The following is a 21,157-nucleotide window of genomic DNA, read 5'->3' as shown; positions in this document are numbered from 1 at the left end:
GAGGTGGGAATGGGAGGCAGAGTAGAAGTTGCCTGCATCGAGCTTCTGAAGATTAATGGCGATCAGCTCCTTGTTGCTGTTTCAGAATGCCTCTGCCAGTGCCTAAATGGTCTAGGTCTAGTCATGTGCATGTTATCCCTCTGGTGCCTGGTGGAGTCTCCGTGGGAGCACGGTGTACCAGCTTAAGTCTGTTAATTATGCGTGCAGGGACTGGGAGGCCAACAAAAGGGGCATACTAGTCCCTGTGGGATGAAACAAAGGCATGAAAAAGGACCTCCACACCAGCAAGAGAGAGAGGTGAGGGCATACTTGGGCTGTCTTTCTACAGTGGTTCAAAGCTCATTTCACCATATGGAGGCATGTGATTCAAATATTAAGCCGGTTCAGATGTATTATTCCATTTGCCGCTCCAAAAAAACATATCTTTTTAAAGCATTACATCTTCATTCATCTGCAAGTTGGAATAAAATTGTTGCAAGCTGCCATACATTTAATTTCTGAAATTCTTCATTTGAAACAATATCTTAAAAACAATGACATAAAAAGTTGCTAACTTATTTATGCAGGCACTAACAGTATAACAAGGGCACATTTAACACTCTCAAAAACAATGATAATGCATCACATCCTTTGAAATAAACTACCTTTTAACTTTTTTAAAGGATATAACCCCTTGACACTGAATTTTATATCTCCATATCATTTTTCTTTTAGTTCTCTGACCTACCTTTATAGCCTTCACAAATGCTTTATTACATCTGAAAGAAAATGAATACTGTCAATTGGGGAGAGTAGTCTTATCTTCAGGTCCCCCCAAACAATTAGAACTACGGAAGAGAGAAAAATATGTATCTTTCCTTTAATCCTTGTCTTCCTTATGGCATTTCCAATCACTGGTCCATTTCATCTTTTAACAGGCAAGTGAAATTTCTATAGCCCTCTACTCAGTGCCCACCATCTCTATTCCCCAGTCTCTTGTCCATATCATGACACATTGGAAAGAACATGGCTTTTGAGAAAGAACATCAGATCTTGAATCCTAACTCTAGCATTTATAAGCTATCTGATCTTGGAGAAGTTCTCTGAACCTCAGCTTTCTCATACGCAAAATAAGAACAATATTACCTATTTCCAATTTTGTTGTAAAGATTAAATTAGGTAATATATAGAGAGAGCCTGGCAGAGTCCTGAGTATATAGCAGATATTCAATAAAAAGTAGTTATTATTATTGTCACTGTTGTTGCTAATATTAGGGGAAATATATCAAAAATAAATACTAGACCAGAATTTAATATATGTTGGTCTCCCCTGGATGTCTAGTGCCTTGAATGGTGCTTGGGATGTATTTGTTGAATGAATCCTATGAGATTTAATGTAATTTAAGCCTTTAGTTCTGGAACTTTTTTTCCAAGTAATACTTCTTACCTTAAAACCTGGGAGGGCAGGGCAATGGGGTTTGAAAAGAACAAATGCGATCCATCATTATGGAGACAAATTTAGTGCCAGATTTTACAGATACACAAGTTAAGGGATTTTAGCTCTGATGATTTCAGTTTGGTAGTGAATTTATGAAAGCTCAGCTAGTCTCCAGGTTACTTTGGCTATGTTAATATTTAAGCTTTAATATGTAGATTCCAAACCCGAGTAGAATTTTGAGATGTTAAGGGAGGAAAAAAAGTCTTTATTCATTTCATGTGACTCAATACTGTATCCTAGGTACCTTCAATCTACATATTTTTAACCCTTCCAATGGATAAGCTCATCAAATCTATTAATTTGAGGAATGTTTTTGAATATAATCTGAGTTGTCAGGTTTTTGCTTCCCATAATGCTTTTAAAAAGCAGAGGTGTCAAAACACTATATCTTTTTGTTTTTTAAACTGCCATGTAGAAGATGGCTATTTTAGTATTTCCCAGATGTTGGTGGTGTTTCTCTTATTTCAAATGACCCAAAGAAGACTTCACGTTATTTTCTATGTAGAAGGAACTTTCTTCTGCATCTATCTTTAGTATGTGAAACATATTACAATGAGTGGATTTTTAAATCCTTGAACTATAGGAAACCTTAGAAATCTTCTCATTTAGAAAGTGAGAAAGCTGAATTCCAGAGAGAGTAAGAGAGCTGCTCAAGGTCACTGGCTGGTTAGTGTCACAACACATCTCCCCAGAGAATCCCTATTAATTTTCTTGTACTTTCTATAATGGGCTTAGGACTTAAACTTTCTCCCTAAGTCCCATCACTGTTTCCTTCACATCTCAGCATGTGGCTTGTCCAGACACTTCTTGTTCTGCCATGATCTTCTGTCTAGCCTTGTTCCCTAGAGATATATCTGTTTCTCACCTGCAGCTTAAGTACCAAATGCCCAGAATAAAGCTTTCTCTTCTTAGCTTAAAGGTCTAGAGAGCCCAGAAGCATGAGTGTGAATCCATATTCATAAGAGTATATACCTTGATTTCTTCAAGTTCTTCTTCAGAGAACCAGAAAATTCTGGTTTCTTTATGTTCATTCCAACTGCTCGAGTCCACATAAAGATTGTCTTAGAGGTATAATTTAGCCTAGTTCTTCAGAGCAGTTTTAGGCATTTGTAATTTTATAAAAGGTTAAATTGTGGTTCTTAAATATGATCTTTTGTTATATTAAAAGGTAGTTAGATTGTCAGGGTTCTTCTGAATAATATATTAGCACAAATACAAAAATACAGGGCTAATGCAAGAACAATATAACATATAATTGTATAATATAATAATATAATTAGATAATGTATTATATGATCTATTACTCCCAAATATATGACTACTCCAAGAATTATATAATGTAATGAGTATAATATAATGGCTATTCCATATAGATATTATTTAACTATAAATTATTACATTTTAAATCAAAAGACAAATTTGCTAAACATGAAATTATGCTTTTTCTAAATAACAGATATAAATCGATGATATATTAGGTATTATGTAATGCAAAAAAATTCAAATGCTAGGATCATATATTTACTTTTGTAAAATTAGGCTATTTTAGCACACTATGTATTCCTTGATTTAATTAAATGGCCTCTTAAAGCATTTATTTGTATGACTGCCACCAGACTGAGGCACAGACGTCAATAGTTGAGGCTACAGCATTTGTCAAGCAGTAAATGAGTTTATAGAGAGTTTTTTGGGTAGAATTTAAATTTCTCAGTAAAGTTATGACAGGTATTACCAATATAATTCATATTTATCAATTATAAATTTTCTTAAAAAGTTGTTTTCTCACTTTAAATTTTGTTCCAGTGTATTAATATTGTATAATTGTTATTTCCATTGGGGGGAAAAAGGCCCTAAAAGACTTATGAAGATATATTATGCTTTTCTCACAGGATTAATAGTATATAGGTAATCTTTTATTCTCTTCTTAAAAATTTATGCGTTATTGTAAAATTGTAAAACATTACTAATTTAAAGCATTTTCAATGTGTGCATTTCTTCTAGCTACAAAAATAAAAATGAAAATATGATAATAATTCCCATGAAATTTAACCTTCTATTATTAAGGTAAATAAATACTTTGTATCTATAAATTAAAAAGTTAGATTCCATAAAAGGAAAATATTTACCATGTAATATCCCAATGTATATGTTTTATGAGTTTACAAATTTATATTTGGAAGTATTTTTGTAGAATAAAAACTTTAGAATTTATAATATTTGTCATAAATTTTATAGGCAGTTTTGTTTTGTTAAATCATTTTTTTTCTTTAAAATAAAACCTTGGTTCTATTTAATGTTTTTAGTGGAGTACTGCAGATTATTTTTATGTTTAATCCTTGTGCTAAATGTGTACTTCATATAATAGGATTTATATTTTATGGCACCCTTATCTTACAGAAAAATTAGGTAGTTATAAACCTTCTAACTAGCTATGTTGAGGTCTTGATTTCCAAAAGTAACATATTTAACGTAGTCACTACAGTCTGGCTATGGACTTCCTAAGGTACTCATTCTAAAAATTGTAATTTTTTTCATTTTAAACTTCTTGGAAAAAAATCTCAAATCATTAAATTTGCAAAAGAAAAAAATCTTCTTAACCTCACCTATATTTACCAGAGCTCTTTTTGCTTTCCCTTGGCTATCCCGACTTTGACCTTTGGCCCCCATTTCATTAACATGAGAGCATAAAACCAATTACCACAGCAGATAAACTCTTATTCTCCCTACAGATACCCATAAAAAGCAACTCAAATGAATTAGAAACAAGAAATAAGCCTTGTGAAATTGACCATAGAGTCACTATTTGGTTTTTACTGAGGCCTTGTGCATAAAAATTGATATTTACTCTTAAGAATGTTTTACAGTCATTTTCCAGAATTCACCTTTTCAGCATTTCTTCTTGTTAATGATCGCTTTTGTTTTGTGTGCGTTCATTTCCATCACAGACATCTCATATCAGAAATTTAACTATGGCTCTTCAGCAACTTCAAATGTTAATACTTTTATTGTTTTCTTTACTCTGCTATATCTAAATTCTAATTTCTGATGAGAAATTAAAATTGAAGAATGATCAGGCCAAGTATAGAATGTGAAGGATATAGAAAAACTAGAAGAAAGATGAAGACTAAAGTCATAATTCATACTGTAAGGAGAAACATGGTTACATTTTTTTGAAATAGGCATATTTTGAGTATTAATTGAAATGTGCACAAAATTAAGATAACGTAGTATAAAATATCTAAATTTATTGGGGAATACTAATTAAATTATGATTAAAGTATATTCATTTACTTGAGCACATAAGTTTTTCTCCCTGAAAATTTCAAGATTGCTGATGCCAAAGAAGCGTCTTTTAAAGACACGAAATAGAGAAACTAGAGTATTCACTTTATTTATGAGAACATAGAAAAATATACAAGTAAAAAATAGTTACTATTTTTAAAGGGCAAATGAGATGGTTAACTATCTTAAAACTTTATGTACATTATATTTATATAAGCTATATTTATTTTACCTACATTTATTGATGGATTACCATGTGTGAAGCACTGTGCTAGGATATGATTTAGCAAATTTTGATTTATCTTATTTTACTTTGTGATGCTCTCAGGTTGATCTGCATTTTATGAAAAAGATTCCTCCAGGTGCTGAGGCTTCAAACATCCTAGTCGGGGAGTTGGAGTTCTTGGATCGGACTGTAGTTGCGTTTGTCAGGTTGTCTCCTGCTGTGCTGCTTCAAGGACTGGCTGAAGTCCCAATTCCAACCAGGTAAAAATTATCAGAGCGTCTTTTGCATTTTTCTTAAACCATTTTTTGGGTAACCCCTCCCCCCAAAAGCAAAACCAAAAAAAAAAACCAAGAAGTAAATATAATTTCCTCTGAAAGTTTTTTCTAGGAACTAATGTGTCATTCACAAAATTGTTTCTTCTTGTTTGTGGAAGAGGAGAAAAAGTATTTTAAAAATTATTCTGTCCTTTCCTCCCTCATCTCAAACTCCAATGTTTTCTTTCAGGCTTGCTCCTCAACTCTGAATACCCTGGTCTATATCGCCATATAAATCCTTTCTTATAATGTTGGTAAAAAGGATAAAGTGTTAGGCTTGCCTCAAAGATTGCATTAGACTATGGGCTAAAAAGAGGATCCAGCAGATGAGGGTGGTCAGACTCAAAAAGGTCAAGGTTTCGAAGGCTTAGCTTATGCTTGACTGAGTAGGCCTTCTGAGTACATGTAAGTACCATCCTTAGGAGATGTCTATCTAATGTACCATGTATTTCCATCTCAGGCGCAGCATGCTTCCCATACACAGAGTCTGAAAAATCACTGGTAGTAGCATTGTCATACTGTGGTTGAATTCAAATCAAAAGTACAAATTTAATTTGATTACCTAAACTTATTTTTCGTTTAACTATACATAAAAACTAACAACTGAGGGATAACACAAACTGAATTACATTGTTTATCACTTATCTCTATTTTATAGATAAAATATATTTCCAAGGGAAAAACTGTGAAGAAAAAGAAGACTATTGACTTCAGCGTGTTAGGTTCCTAGCAGTTCATCCAGGGGACCTTGCTTTCTTCCTTTTTCTATCAAATGGGATTTCTATATACAGATAGCCTTTCACTCCATTCGTATTCCATAGCAAAACATACTTAGGGAGGGCTCCATTTCCTCCATGATGGGTGACCTCTGATTGATGCTATACCTGTTTCAGATGCTATTAGTATGCCTCCTCTTCCAAACACTGGATGCCTCAGCCAATTTAAAATGATGAAAAGTTCAGGTGCTATGGTACTGGGTTTGTAAAGTAAGTTTCCTCTGTGGACCTTCGGCCTTAACTAAAAACACAGCAGATTATATCACTCTGTGCTTTGATTATGGATAAGATATTCCAAAAATATGGAACAGTTACCCAGGAGAGGCCTCATTTCGTAAGACCTCTGCTGACTAATATGGGATTTGGTGTTCAAGTACCTATTCTTGGCTGCACATGGGTAGCTTAGTTGCTTAAGCGATCAACTTTTGATTTCTGCTCATGTCATGATCTCAGGATTGTGAGACTGAACCTGGATGTCAGGCTCCGCACTGAGCGTGGAATCTGCTTAAGATTCTCTCCCAGCCTCTGCCCTCCCCACCCCCCAAAAGTACCTATCCCTGAATCTGACAGGAACAGATTTGAAGCAGGAACCTGGTTACCACTCAGGTTATAGAAAGAAGTGTCTGTTCATCCTGTTGGAGTGCTACTGAGAGTTCTGATACATGCCAACTTTTATTAAAAAGAGGGACGATGACCTGAGCACATTAAAATGATATCTGAGTATGATTAGACTGCATTTTTCTGTATACAACTTGTAACCTATTCAGAGTTTCTGGGAATTTGGACTTCAGACTTAAGATGTCAAACTTACTAATTGTAGAGGTATTATTTTAGTAGTTTAAAATTCCTTTTCAGTCTACCAAGCAGCGCATTCCCATTCCACCATTTAGGAAGGTGTCTGATGAAATTCTGCTTCAATGATGGCTCTTTATGACAAGGATAGTTCCCGTATTTCAAAAGAAAGAAAAGAAAAATTCCCAGGAGTAGAGAAAAGCCTTAATGGGGTTATATACCCTCACTTTGAAAAATGTCAAGGTTTAGGTGACCTCATTTCATACTGACATAGCAAAATATGTGTAGAGAACAATGGAAGAGAAATTAGGGGCACAGGAGAGCCACTGTATAAGGAGAGATTAAAAAGACTAGACTATTTAGTTTGGAAAGGTGAAAAATGGAAGAAGATTAGTTAGACAAAAAGAATAAAGAAAGCTGTTCGAGGTTCCTAATTATTCTCTCTTAGGAGGACAAAAGGGCACACCATGAATATAATAGCAACACATAGTAAAAATGTCAGAAAATAAATTTTTAGGACTTTATAAATAGCTCATGGAGTAGAAGCCTGAAAAATGGCAAGATGTACATAGGTTACAAAATTTCTTGAAAGTATTATAGTTGATAAAGCACCTGCCACCACATTAAGCTATTTCTGTTTTAAATTTATAGTGGACATTTCTGTGTAGTAGAAATTGACTTGGATTCAAGTACAGCTGACACAAAAAATTAATGTCAGACTCTCTAAGACTATAATATATGCTTTACGTAAAAACATGCATAATCACTAAAGTTTGTAACTAAATGAAGGGTAAGGTTATAGTATCTGTTTACTTACAGCTTATAAAGCTATTAGTCTTCACATTTAAGAGCATAAACCATTTAACAAATGAATACCATTGAATTATATTGCAGAATATATGGCATTTTAAAATTGTCACAATTTCACTCTAGCATCGACCTTTTCAGAGATAAGACAATTACCGGTCCTCCAAAATTAGAGCATGTACTGATTTCTTCAAAAGCTCCAGTTGTGCTGATGACTTTGCTAGGCTTTCAGTCTGATTTAGATGGAATACCACAATGCAGTCAGTATTTTTATTCCTCCAAAATCGGAATTAATAAATCATTAACTCCCTATTTTTTTCTTCCTAACTGATATTTGATTCCTGACAATAATTTTTTATTTAATGTAAATTTAACATATACCCACTGTTTTGACCATATGTTCTTTCTTTGTTTATAATACTATATTACTTTTTTTCCTCTTTACCTCATTCTGTAATTTGCATAGTAGTGAGTTCTTCCTTATAATTCAGAAAAGTTTAATCATATTTTACTTTTCTTACCTTCCTCCTCTAAGGATTATAGAATCCTTAAAATTCTCACTAACTACCATGTAGGATCTACAAGTAATTAAATGGGAAAACACTGAGATCAAAATAACCATGGATTCCCATTGCTCAAAGATCTTAAGTATAAAAGTCAATCATTATAAAATGCTTTAAAATAGTAATAAACTGTGAAAAAATATGTAAGTATTTTACATTGAAGTCCTCATCTTAAATAATTCCTTTGAGCTGAGTGATTCTGTAACTACTAAAGTTATTTTTTATATTTCTACCATGAAACTTTTTGTTTTTCTTTTCTTCTTCTTAATTACAGATTTTTGTTCATTCTTCTGGGACCCCTGGGAAAGGGTCAACAGTACCATGAGATTGGCAGATCAATTGCAACCCTAATGACAGATGAGGTATTTATTCAAGTTCATTGGGAACATTTTCCCTTACTAGGTACACTTAACTTTTGGAGTTACTGTATTCATGACTATTTGTTGTGAATCAGATTTCTCTGTATTGAATCCCCCTTCTTCTATGCTCCCACTATAAAATTTCCTTTGGAAATATTTGTTTGAAAGGGGTAATAAATTCACACACATGGATATAATGCTTTAAAACCTCATATTCTAAAGAAAATTATTTAGTGACACTTTGAATGTATTTATTAATATTCCCCTATAGCATATGTGCTGCTAAAGTGAGCCCCATTGTTAATATCATTACAAATCTTGTTTTGGGCAAAATAATTTTAGGACTTGAAAAAACATTGGTAGTTTATCTGAATAGTATATATGACACCAAAAGCTATGCAACATCTATCAACTCTCTTTACAGTTGCCTGAATGTTCTTAACCTGAGAGTCTTTGAACCTTTAGAGGAGCTAATGGTTTTGATGAATTTCAAGGGGTCTGTGATCTCTTTGATACAGCACACAAATTTTTCTATGTAAAAATTTGTATGTAATTTTTTTGGACTGGAAAAAGCTTTTATCAGCTTCTCAAAGAGGTGTATGTCTCAAAAATGTACAATCATAAAAATAAGAAATAAGTACTAACATATAACTGGTTTCTTGTATTCCCCAACACCGTATGGAAATCTATTGTTTTTATTGTTAAGGAAGAGCAGATACAAAAGATCATGGAAGGGTCATACATTCAAAATTCAGTAGTAAATAACAACAGATTATGCATTTTTTAGAATCTCATCTAAATAATTTAATGTATTAATTGAAATACATGGCTTTGGATACTTGAAAATCTGTAAAAAGAGCGAATTAGTATTGTATATAACTTTTCCTAGGTTTATGAAACCTGAAAATTTGAACTTGGTTTGGAGTTTGATATAAATTCTATTATATCTGTCCAAATTATGTTTTAAGGTTTTGTATGGATCCGTTATTGATATTTACACATAGGAAACCAAAAGCTAAAAGAAAAACACATTTTTTTATCAATTTGAGAAAGAATCAACTTAATGAGTGTATTCGTTTCCTATGGCTGCCATAAAAATTTACCAGAAAGTGGGTGATTAAAACAAGAATAATTTATTTTCTCACATTTTGGGGGGCCAGAAGTGTGAAATCAGGGTGTCAGCAGGGGGGCCGCATTCTCTCTGAAGGCTCTAGGGGAGAATGTTTCCTTGTCTTTCTAGCTTCTGGTGGCTCCTGGCATTTCTTGACTTGTGGTGGCAAAATTCCAATCTCTGCCTCCATCTTTACATGGCCTTCTTCTCCTTTTCCTCTGTGTGTCTTCTCCCTTTCTGTCTCTTAGAAGGATTGGACTTCGGGCCAACCCTAATCTAGGATGGTTTTATCTTGAGATCTTTACCTTCATTACATTTGCAAAGACCCTTATTCCAAATAAGGTCACATTCTGAGGTTCAGGTGGACATGTTTTGAGAGGACACTACTCAGTTCACTGCAGTGAGTATCACATTATTGAGGAAATCTGGAACAGGACAGGGGAGTTGGAAAAGGGCTTCACGAGGACCACAAACCTGCTCTAGTGGAACTCTCTTGAGAAGACACTCATGGTATCTTTGCTTTCAGTGTTTCCATATTAATTAATATTTTGCAGTTTTTACAGTATTGCAAAATATATGACACTGTGATTTGCAGTCCACAATTTAAGTACTGTCACTTTTATGCACATATATTTCATGTTATATTATGTTTCTATATCTACCACATTAGAACATAAGATATTTCTGGGGCATGGGATATATTATATGGTGAGAGGAGCATGTTGTGTCATGGGAGGTTCATACATACTTAAGGTATCTCTCTTCCTAATTCTTCTCTTCCCCAATTAGGAGTCAAGGTTTTCTCAACAGAAAGATGTCAGTTCCAAAGTCTTTTTGACTAATCAAGTGGCCATGGAACAACAGGGAAGCATCCACGTTTTTTAAATTATAGATTTAGAACGAGAGAACAATTTGAGAGCAAGCATTAGCCACCTAAATGTGGGCTCAAACATAAATCCCTTTGACTTGAAAGTTTAGAGCTTAGTTTTAGGGCGATTTGTAACTCTCTGTGAGCAGTGGGATAGAGAAGCAGAAACAGCCAGAAAGTTACTCCAGAAAATCAGAGCACTTGATTATAATAGTAGATCCATTGAATACCAAAACAATGTTTAAATACTTTTAAAAGAGAAAGAACTTTTTTTATTGTTCAAAACCCAGGTAAAGAGGTTGTTCTGCTTATCTAATTGCGTTGAAGGCAATGAATACTTATACTCATTAAGAATAAAATTTAATATGTTGATTCATAGTTTAGTTAAGAAACTGGTGAATCAGATTATGGTATCAAACTGTAAATTCCATGACAGCAGTTACCACTTACCATTCATTTTTGTGCCCTGATTTTGTCAGGTGCTCAAATAAATATTTGTTGACTGAGCTCTGTTGGTTCTTCTCTCCATACTGGAAATTTCTTGTAGGTAGTCAGTCTGTCTTTTCTTTTGTATCTTTAGACTTAGCATAGTGTCTGGTCTTCAGTCAGGGTTTAATCTTTTTTTTTTTTTTTTTAATGAGTTAATGACTGAATTTGCTAGTCATCTTAGCAATACCTGACATTGAATCAATTCAGTAAGCTATTTCTTCCTTTCTGTTGAGCATTACTAGCAATAAATCATATGATTTTGCTTATTGGCACTCCTACCAATGTATTAATCCCTTAACATTCTTAAACATTATTAAGCACACCAAAGAGCTTTTGTTTATATAAATAGTATGCTGATATTTATCATAATAGAACTTAAACCTGAGAATTTAAAAAATCTGTGTTTATGAAATTCATTTAAAAATAATAAAATCAGTATATATTAACATAAATGACAGTTTTATGAAAACAAAAGGAAAAACAAAAACAAAAAATTACTAAGAGTGGCATTGTTTTTCTTCTTCTTGTTCTGGATTTTTGAGCCAAGAATTCTATTACCCAGATTTTAAGTCAACACTGACTCTTTCTCTTTAATCAGCAAACAGGCCCAAATATAGTAGCTACTTAAATACATATCAAATAAATGTCCAGGTTTTCCCCATCCTTAAAAGGAAATCCCTTACTGCTTCACATAGCATCTACCATTGAAGAACTGTTGATTGAATCTGAATTTCAAAAGCTTTGAAAAGGAGTAGCATCTTCCTGGACCTGGTTATTTTAGCTTCATTTGTCTCAAGATATTACAGTCTGATTTTTGTCACTACCACTCTACGAAAACTGCTTTCAGTAAGGTCACTATTTATAGAATATACTATTCCGTGTTCAGCACTCATGTCACTTGATCTTCTATTGACATTTCACATTTTTGAACATCTTTTTTTTTTCATGAAGAATAACTAAAATTAATTTTGTGCTTTGTTTTGAAACTAAAACTTTAAAATGTGTACTATTGCTTACCCCAAGGTCATAAATATATTCTTTTATTTTATGTTCATGAGTTTTATACTTTCTCTCTCATATATAAGTTTTTAATATACCTAGAATTGCTTTTTATATGGGAGGTGAGTAAAGACCCAACTTCATTTTTATATAGTAACTTGGCTTAACACCATTTATTGGTTAGTCCATCATTTATTCAATGGTTAGCAATGAGTGCTTTTCAAAAACAACAACAACAACAACAAAACCACCCGTCTCTGTGCCATAACTATTTTAATTATAGTGTCTTTACTATAATGAGTCTTGGTCTCTAGTATGACAAATTCCTCCTTCACTTTGTTCTTTATTTAATTCATTTAATAAGTATTTATTGAATGTAAACTATTTATCAGGCACTTTTGCAGTTGCTGGGGATATAACAGTGAACAAAATAGACAAAAGCCTTTTTTTTCATTGAGCTAATAGTCTATTGGAAAGATGAGCTAACACATAAATAGGTAAAATATATGATATGTGGTGATAAGTGCTATGGAGGAAACCCCCAAAGCAGGGAAGGGAGATAGGGGTGGGATGGGGAGAGTTTCAAGTTAAAATCAAGAACAAAAGAGGAGAGGGAGCAAGCTATTCAGATATCTGAGGGAAGAGCTTCCCAAGCAAAAAGATAAACAAGGGAAAATGCTTTGAGACAGGAGCATGCTAGGAATATCTGGGGAATAGCAAAGAGGAGAACCTGGCTGGGCAGGAGGTTTGGGAAAGGGAGAGGGCAGTAGGCAATGAGGTCAAAGAGGCAATGGGCCAGTCTTTGTAGAGTATTTGTAGGTCATTAAGGACTTTGAGTTGGGAAGCAAATGGAAGGTTTTGAGTAGAGAAATGACATGATCTATCTCACATATTAAAAGCATCAGTTGGCTTGTGGAGGAGCAAGGGAAAAAGCAGAGAGCCACTTAAGAGGCATTGTAACAATTTAAGCAAGCAATGATGATGAGAGAGACATCAGTGCAATTCCACTTAAAATCCCATTGGGATTTATTGAGGAGCTTGGTAAGTTTATTCTATGAAATATATGGAAGAACAAAGGTCCAAAAGTAGTAAAAGCAGGCTTGAAGGAAACAAACACATTTACTGAGGTTCCTCCTAATTCATTGCTGCTTTTTTATCAGTCTCCATTTCTGGATCCTTCCTTCTTCCCACCCACTGCATCGATGGGAAATTTGCTCCTTAATTATCCACTCCAGTTCCTACATTATCAGTTTCTTCCTACTCTATCATTTCTATCACCTTACAAAGATGATCTAGAATCTCCTATCTTTTAAAAAGAAGAGAAAGGAAGGGAGGAAGAGAGGCAGGGAGGGAGGAAAAGAAGGAGGAAGGAAGGAAGGAAGGAAGGAAAGGAAGGAAGGAAGGAAGGAAGGACAGTTTTTAGTTGTGTGATAGAAGTTAAAACCATGGGTGTGCCTGGGTGGCTCAGTCAGTTAAGCGTCTGCCTTCAGCTCAGTCATGATCCCAGGGTCCTGGGATCGAGCCCTGTGTCAGGCTCCCTGCTCAGTGCACTTCTCCCTCTCCCTCTGCCCCTCCCCCTGGCTTGTGCTCTCTCTCTCTCTTTCTCTCTCTCTCTTCCCCTCTCAAATGAATAAATAAAATCTTTAGAAAATTTTTTTTTTAAATTAAAGCCATGGTCACTGGCCTTATGAAGTCCTCCTTGACTCCTCTATATCTTTCACACTCAAATCTGGTCTGTCAATAAATCTTCCTGGCTCTACTTTCAAAATATATCTGGAATTCTACTACTTCTGACTTTCTGAACTGTTATCACCTTGTTCTTACCCATATCACCTGTTCTGTGCCACCATTATTATTCTATTATTGCAATAGATTCCTGCTTGTTCTCTCTGCCATTGCCTATTTCATTCTGTTCTCAATATACAGCTACAGCTACTCTTCTGCAGGGCCTTCTAATGGCTTCTTATCTCATTCAGAGTAAAAGTCAAAATTCTTATGAAGATCTACAAAATCCTACAGGATGACCTTTCCTCTCAGACCTCATCTTCTGTTACTCTCCCTCTAGCTCACTCCTTCCCTGGATCTGACCTCCTAGCTACTTCTCAAATATGACATGCCTGCTCTCACCTGAGAATCTTTGCACTGGCTTTACCCTCTGCCTGGGGAGCTCTTGTTTCCAGTACCTTGTTTTTTGCTAAAGTGTCTCATTGAGGCCTTCCTTAATCACCCTGTTTAAATCACAGGATCCCCCAATCATACCCCCATTCCTCTTTCCTGCTTCATTTTTCTACATAGAACATACCACCCTCCAACAAAATATATACTCACTATACTGTTTATTTTCCATCTCTCCCTTCCCACTAGAATGTAAGCTCCATGAGGGATGGATTTTTGTTGGTTTTATTCACTGCTGTATCTTTAGCATACAAGTAGTTTGATAAATATTAAATGAATGTTCAGAGCTCATGTTTTAGCAGGGAAAATAAGCATTAAGCAACTAATTATATAATTAACAATTAATTATGATAAATAATTATAATTACAGTGAAAACTATCAAGAAAAAGAAGAAGGTGTTAGGAGAGTATTAACAAGATGTCTAATCTTGTTTGAGAGGGGATGAGGGAAGGCTTCTCTTAAAAGCCAAATGTATGTTGAAATCAGAATGTTAGCTTAGCTACATAATGAGAAGGGAGAGAAGCTGTTTAAAGTAATTAAGATATTGGGGAAATTGGTGATAGGAAATCAATAGTAAAGAATGTTTTAATTTAAAAATCAAACAAATTATGGTATCTATACCTCTGAGGAGTTTTAAGATAATAGGAAATCAGCTGTCCTGGATGAATTTGGACATTCATTTATCTAAAGCAGGTATAGGATCATGTGATCTCTTGAAGCAATTTTTAAATTAAAAGATCAACTCAAGAAAGATTTCAAGAGAGTTTAGTAAAGTAGCTAAACTCTCGTTGGGATTAAAGACATTTGTAATTCTTAAATATTCAGATTAGGTCTCATGGCCATATAAAACTAGTTAGAAGAGGATAGATATTCTGGGCTATAAACTCAGTGGCTTGTGGCAGGGAAATCAGTGTTGTCAATATTTTAAAAAATAGGGCGCCTGGGTGGCTCAGATGGTTAAGCATCTGCCTTTGGCTCAGGTCATGATCCCAGGGTCCTGGGATCGAGTCCCGCATTGGGCTCTCTGCTCCTTGGGAGCCTGCTTCTCCCTCTGCCTCTCTCTCCCTCTCTCTGTCTCTCATGAATAAATAAATAAACTCTTTAAAAAAAAATTTAAAAAAATATATCTTTCCCAAATACAACTAAACCATTAATATATCTTTGGTGTCTTCAATTTATCCTAAGCAAAGACTGTATATTTATCACACCAGTAATCTTTTGTGAAAAGTTCTTGGCTGGAAAGTAAACAAAAAGCCTTTGAAAATAATCATTATCTCTTCTTCAGCAGTTTAGATTGAGTATCAAAGCAGAAACTAAAACAAATGGTCTAAAAGTAGAATAAAACATTTGAAAGGACAATTTCCCTGGAAATTTTGGAATATGTGGCCATTGTAATACATAGCTCAGCATAAAGAATAATTTACTAGCCCCAAGCCTGAAATATTTGTTACATTTCATATTACATGAAATACAAAAAGTACCAGAAATATTTATATGATGTTTAGTATAGATCAATTTTTCCAGTTTATCTTTATTTTTACTTTCTTCATTTGTTATGTTAAGTATATTGTTTCTCTGTGTGTTAGTCAGAAGAGATTAGGTTATGCTGCAGGAATAACCACCTAAAATCTCAGTGGTTTAAAACAATGAGGATTTCCTTCTATTATGCTCATTGTCTATCATGAGTTGGCACAGGGGTTCTGCTCATTATAGTCACTCAGGCACCCAGGCCCATAGACACTCCATCTCGACTTGCTTTATCTTAGTCACTACAGCAGACAAAAGACAATGTGTTTAACTTACATACTGATTATCATAACTTACATTTAAAAGTGACTTATGTTACACCTGAATGGGTATATTATAGTCTGCTTGCTACACTGTGTAGATATGATATATGCCCAGAGAATACTATTTATAACTTTATTATTATTTAAAAATTAAAACAAAATAAACCTTTTTAATTGGTTTATATGTTCTGGGGTATAAATATTGCTAAAATTTTTAACATATTCTATAAATATTATCTCTATTTTTAAGCAAGGGCTTCTTTCTGAAAGTTTGATTTACCCACACATAAATAACCTCTGCCAAACTTGGCTCCTTAATTCTAGTTTAATGAGCTTCCTTTCTTACTCCTTTCCCTTTCTCTTACTCTTGCCTCCAGAAATTTCAACATTCATTCTAGCATTCTAAGAAAAATATGTATCTGTGTGCATTCATAGAATAAACTAAATTATAATAGTTTAAATTAAAAACTTCTTTAGTTAGAGCTGCCTATTTTTTTAAATTGTGAGATAACTGGGAAATGAAAACACTGAACATGTTAAGTTTTTATAATTGCTTTTTTATCTTTTACTTATTGTTTTTTTCTTTTCCTCCTATAGGTATTTCATGATGTTGCTTACAAAGCTAAAGATCGCAATGACTTGGTATCAGGAATCGATGAATTTTTGGATCAGGTTACTGTTCTCCCTCCTGGAGAATGGGATCCAAGCATTCGTATAGAGCCTCCCAAAAATGTTCCTTCTCAGGTATGTTTTATTTGAAAATACTCTTAAAAATCCCATCATTTTGTTGTCTTTTAAATACATGTACTGAAATGGTATAACTCATTCAAAAGATTCAAAGTGATTTAAATTATAACCTCTGTGATGTTGTGATTTATAATAACAAATATATATTTGGCATTCATTCCGTTTTTTGGCACAGAGCTCCTAAGCCCCTTGAAATTTCCTAAGTGAGGAAAGCAACAAAGGTGTCTTTTGTTATGTTAATGAGGTGACTTTTAGAACTCACCACAGGATGGGGGCTGGTGGCCAGTGGAGCCAAGCATGTGATTAGAGGGTTGGAATTTTCAGTCGCACCCTCTCATCTCCAGTGAGTGGAAGGGGCTAGAGATTGAGTGGCCAATGGTTTAATCAATCATGCCTCTGTAATGAAGCCTCCATGGAATCCCAAAAGGACAGGGAACTGAGAGCTTCCAAGTGGTGAACACGTGGAGATTGGGGAGAGTAGCATGTCTGGAGAGGGCATGGAAGTTCCTGCCCTTTCCCCATACCTTGCCCTGTGCAGCTCTCTACCTGGCTCTGTTTCTGAGTTATATTCTTTTGTAATAAACCAGTAATCTATAAGTAAAATGTTGCCCTGAGTTCTGTGAGCAGCTCTAGCAAATTAATTGAACCAGAGGAGAGGGTCGTGGGAACCTCTGATTTATAGCCACTCAGTCAGAAGCTCAAGTAGCAATCTGGGGAGGGGCGTGGGGGCCATCTTGCAGGAATGAACCCTCAACCCTGGAATCTGATGCTATCTCCCATTAACTAGTGTCAGAATTGAGTTGGATTGTAGCATTGCTTGTTGGTTGATATAGCTCTTTGAAATTGGCAAGTATTAAGAAAATTCAACCTCCTGCACAGATACGGGGCTCCCACCACTATGGCTTCTCATGGGGTTATTGGCATTTTCCTCCTCTCTTCTCTTCCCTTCTTGTGTCTGGAGCTTGGCATAGGATCCCTGATTTAGGAATTAAAGATCTAATTTTGCTGGGTGTCCAGATTTTCTTACCAATTGCCCTTCTTACTTTAATTACTTCTGTGACTACCTCATGGCTTAATTCATTTAAATCTTCCCAAATGTATCTGAAAGAAGAGAAGAATAAGAAAAGGCAAAAACTTGCCAGAAAAAAACACAAAGCACAGGGTGAGAAGGCCAGTAGATACATAGAGAATGTTCTAAGACCTCACCAGGAAATGAAATTGAGAAAACTGGAAGAGTGCTTTTATCAGTTAACAGGTGAAACCTGTTAAGCAATGGTCATAAACTTGTGGGTGATGAAGATTTGGTGCTCGAAAACAAGTCAGACATCTTTTGAAACATCACACAGAGAAGCAGCAGAGACTCAACTTGCCTAAGCCTTTATTTATTTATTTTGAGAGAGAGCGCATGTGTGGATGAGCAGTGGGTTGGGGCAGAGAGAGAGGGAGAGAGAGAATCTTAAACAGGCTCCATGCTCAGCCCAGAGCCCATTGCAGGACTAGGTCGCACCTTGAGATCAGGACCTGAGCAGAAATCAAGAGTCAGTTGCTTAACTGACTGAGTCACCCAGGCACCCCAACCTGAGCCTTTAACCAAAGTTTCACCATCTGCTGAAGAGCCCACACAGAAGGAGCTTCTTGATCTACCTGAAGAATCTCCTGAAACAGCTGAAAAAGTAGTTATTGCTCTCCAATGTCCAAGTGGGTCCTGAGAAGAAAGTTTGTTTAGTGTTGCAGTTCACAGGTCTTATTTGACTGGATGATAAAAATCAGGTACCACACATCCCTATACAGCCTTTCTACTTTCTTTCCCAGAAGGCCCCTGGAAGTGGAGGAAGGCTGGTCCCTGAAGGATATAGGAATAACTGTGGATACTATATACTCAGTATGAAAGAGAAGGAGAAGAGCAACTAATTAAGAAATGAGAACTACATGTTCTACATAAAATCAGCTATACCATGACCTTATAGAACATTAAAGGATTCACATTAAAGTCATGCAGTACCTCGATTGAGCTCAAGGCAATAAACACTCTAATGTTGATATTTATGGGAACATATGGACATAAAGGATTGGAAAAGGATTGTTCTCTGCATATAATAGTTTTTGGAATGTGCCATCTTATAATATACCAAATGAAAACTAGATAAAAATGTATACAGTAAGGCACTCAATAATTTATATTTTTCCTAGCTGACATCATTTATCACTAAGTTGAAAAACAAAGTCATATGACTTTGTTTTCTGCCTCTTCAGTCCACCTTGCCACACTGAGCATTTCATTACTCAGTCAAACTCTTTAAAGTCTATCAAGTAGAAATGTTTATTCTGCTGTATTTCTACAAATTAAACTTTAAAGACATTTCAAAGCTTTCTAATGCTTTAAAGTTTTTTTTCATATCCCATAAAGGGTTAGTATCCAAAATATGTAAAGAACTTATAAAACTCAATACCCAAAACCCAATAATCCAATTAAAAATGGGCAGAAGACATGACCAGACATTTCTCCAAAGAAGACATCCAGATGGCCAACAGACACATAAAAAGATGCTCAACATAACTCACCATCAGGAAAATGCAAATCAGAACCACAATGAGTTATCACCTCACACCTGTCAGAATGGCTAAAATCAAAAACAAGAAATAACAGGTGTTGGCAAGGATGTGGGGAAAAATGACCCTCTTGCACTGTTGGTGGGAATGCAAACTGGTGCAGCCACTATGGAAAACAGTATGGAGATTTCTCAAAAAGTTAAGTAGAACCATCCTTTGGTCCAGTAGACACACTATTGGGTATTTATCTGAAGAATACAAGAACACTAATTCAAAGGGATACATGCACCCCTGTGTTTATAGCAGCATTATTTAAATAGCCAAGATATGGAAGCAGCCCAAGTTGTCCATCGACTGATGAATGGATAAAGAAGTGGTGTATATATATACATATTACTCAGCCGTAAAAAAGAATGACATCTTGCCATTTGCAACAACATAGATGGAGCTACAGAGTATAATGCTAGGCAAAATAAGTCAGTCAGAGAAAGATAAATACCGTTCAATTTGATTAATTTGTGGAATTTAAGAAACAAAACAAATGAGTAAAGGGGAAAAAAAAGGAGCGAGACAAAGAAACAGACTCTTAACTGTAGAGAAGAAGCTGATGGTTACTAGAGGGGAGGTGGGTGGAAGGATAGGTAAAATACATGATGGGGATTAAGGAATGTACTTGTCATGATAAGGACCAGGTGGTTAAAATAAAAACTTTAAAAAAAGGTAAAAAAAAAGTTCTTTTTGATATGTATGTATTGTTTACCTAATTAATGTCAAGATTTATTTAATTTTACCTTGCACTAAATTGGAACATTTACAAGTTCCAGGTGGATCAATATTTTTAAAAATAAAATAATGACAACATTAAAAAAAAAGAAAATTCAGTGGCTGGCTTAATCATATTATATAGAAAATTCCCCATTACTGCTAATCATATTTATGATCGGGAACAACTTTTAAATTATAATCTTATGTATTAACGTTGTGTGGACATATGGTACAAAAATTATAAAATTTTTGCCTATAAAAATCCAGTGTGCATTTCACTCATTATATAATCCAGAAAGGTAAAAATAAAGACTGTTGCTATTATTTGGGGTCACATTTTTTAATTGCAGTCCTGACTTTGTTGAGATTGGTGGCCAAATGTTTGTTAAGCCCACTCATATTGCCACCTCTGTTCCTACTGAATATACCTCCTGAAACCCTCCCAGTTGTCATCTAGTCAGCCTTGTCTTGGGTTCTTGTCCCTGTGGAGTACAACCCATCAGACTCTACTGCCCTAGTTGACTCAGCCCTGGACATAGAAGTTTTCCTGGTTAGCCAGAGGTGGGCAGATGAACAAGTGTACCGCTCAGCCATGAGTATTTAAAAAGGTCAGCTTAATCTCACTATCAATTTAAGAAATATGTACTGATGTCTTATTTCTATATTTTCATTCTGAAGTCATTTCATAATTATTAAAGATTATTTGATTTCCTTTTCTCAACAGTGACAATTTTCTGATTCTATACCTACAGCCACATAATTTCAGTTGATTTCAAACTACTAAAATAAAAGAAGTTGCTTAAAGAGTAACTTTGAGGTCATGATTGACTTATTTTTGTACTTGTAAACATCTTTGCACTTACAATATTAGAAAAGGCAATATAATGCTTCTTGAAGTAATAAGAAAGAAACTCTTTAACTGATGTTATTTGGAAAAATTCTGTGAAAATATTAATACATTGAGAGTGAGACTTTAAAAGTCACTTGTTAACACTATTTAGTTTTTTAAACATTAAAACTGAAGTCAAGCATTTTTGAAAACATCTTGCCTTTGAGGAATGATATT

General features: G+C 34.8%; 1 protein-coding gene and 1 pseudogene across 4 annotated transcripts in view; both read left to right on the top strand.

Annotated features, from left to right (window-relative positions):
- Window positions 1-21,157, top strand: part of SLC4A10 (solute carrier family 4 member 10) — a 283,508-nt gene that overhangs the window by 180,752 nt on the left and 81,599 nt on the right. For 2 of the 4 annotated variants that reach the window (XM_081814312.1, XM_081814311.1), the window contains exons 8-11: window positions 208-297; window positions 5,088-5,245; window positions 8,512-8,599; window positions 16,627-16,773. In XM_081814312.1, coding sequence (XP_081670438.1) covers window positions 208-297; window positions 5,088-5,245; window positions 8,512-8,599; window positions 16,627-16,773 — 483 coding nt within the window. The remainder of the gene's footprint in view (window positions 1-207; window positions 298-5,087; window positions 5,246-8,511; window positions 8,600-16,626; window positions 16,774-21,157) is intronic. The other 2 variants (XM_081814314.1, XM_081814313.1) reach the window with 1 other exon arrangement.
- Window positions 17,675-18,664, top strand: LOC102743599 (UBX domain-containing protein 8 pseudogene; annotated as a pseudogene).

Source organism: Leptonychotes weddellii, chromosome 3, assembly GCF_054177405.1.
Source record: "Leptonychotes weddellii isolate Sample4059 chromosome 3, ASM5417740v2, whole genome shotgun sequence".
Classification (NCBI taxonomy): Eukaryota; Metazoa; Chordata; class Mammalia; order Carnivora; family Phocidae; genus Leptonychotes; species Leptonychotes weddellii.
This window is presented reverse-complemented; position numbering and strand designations above follow the sequence as displayed.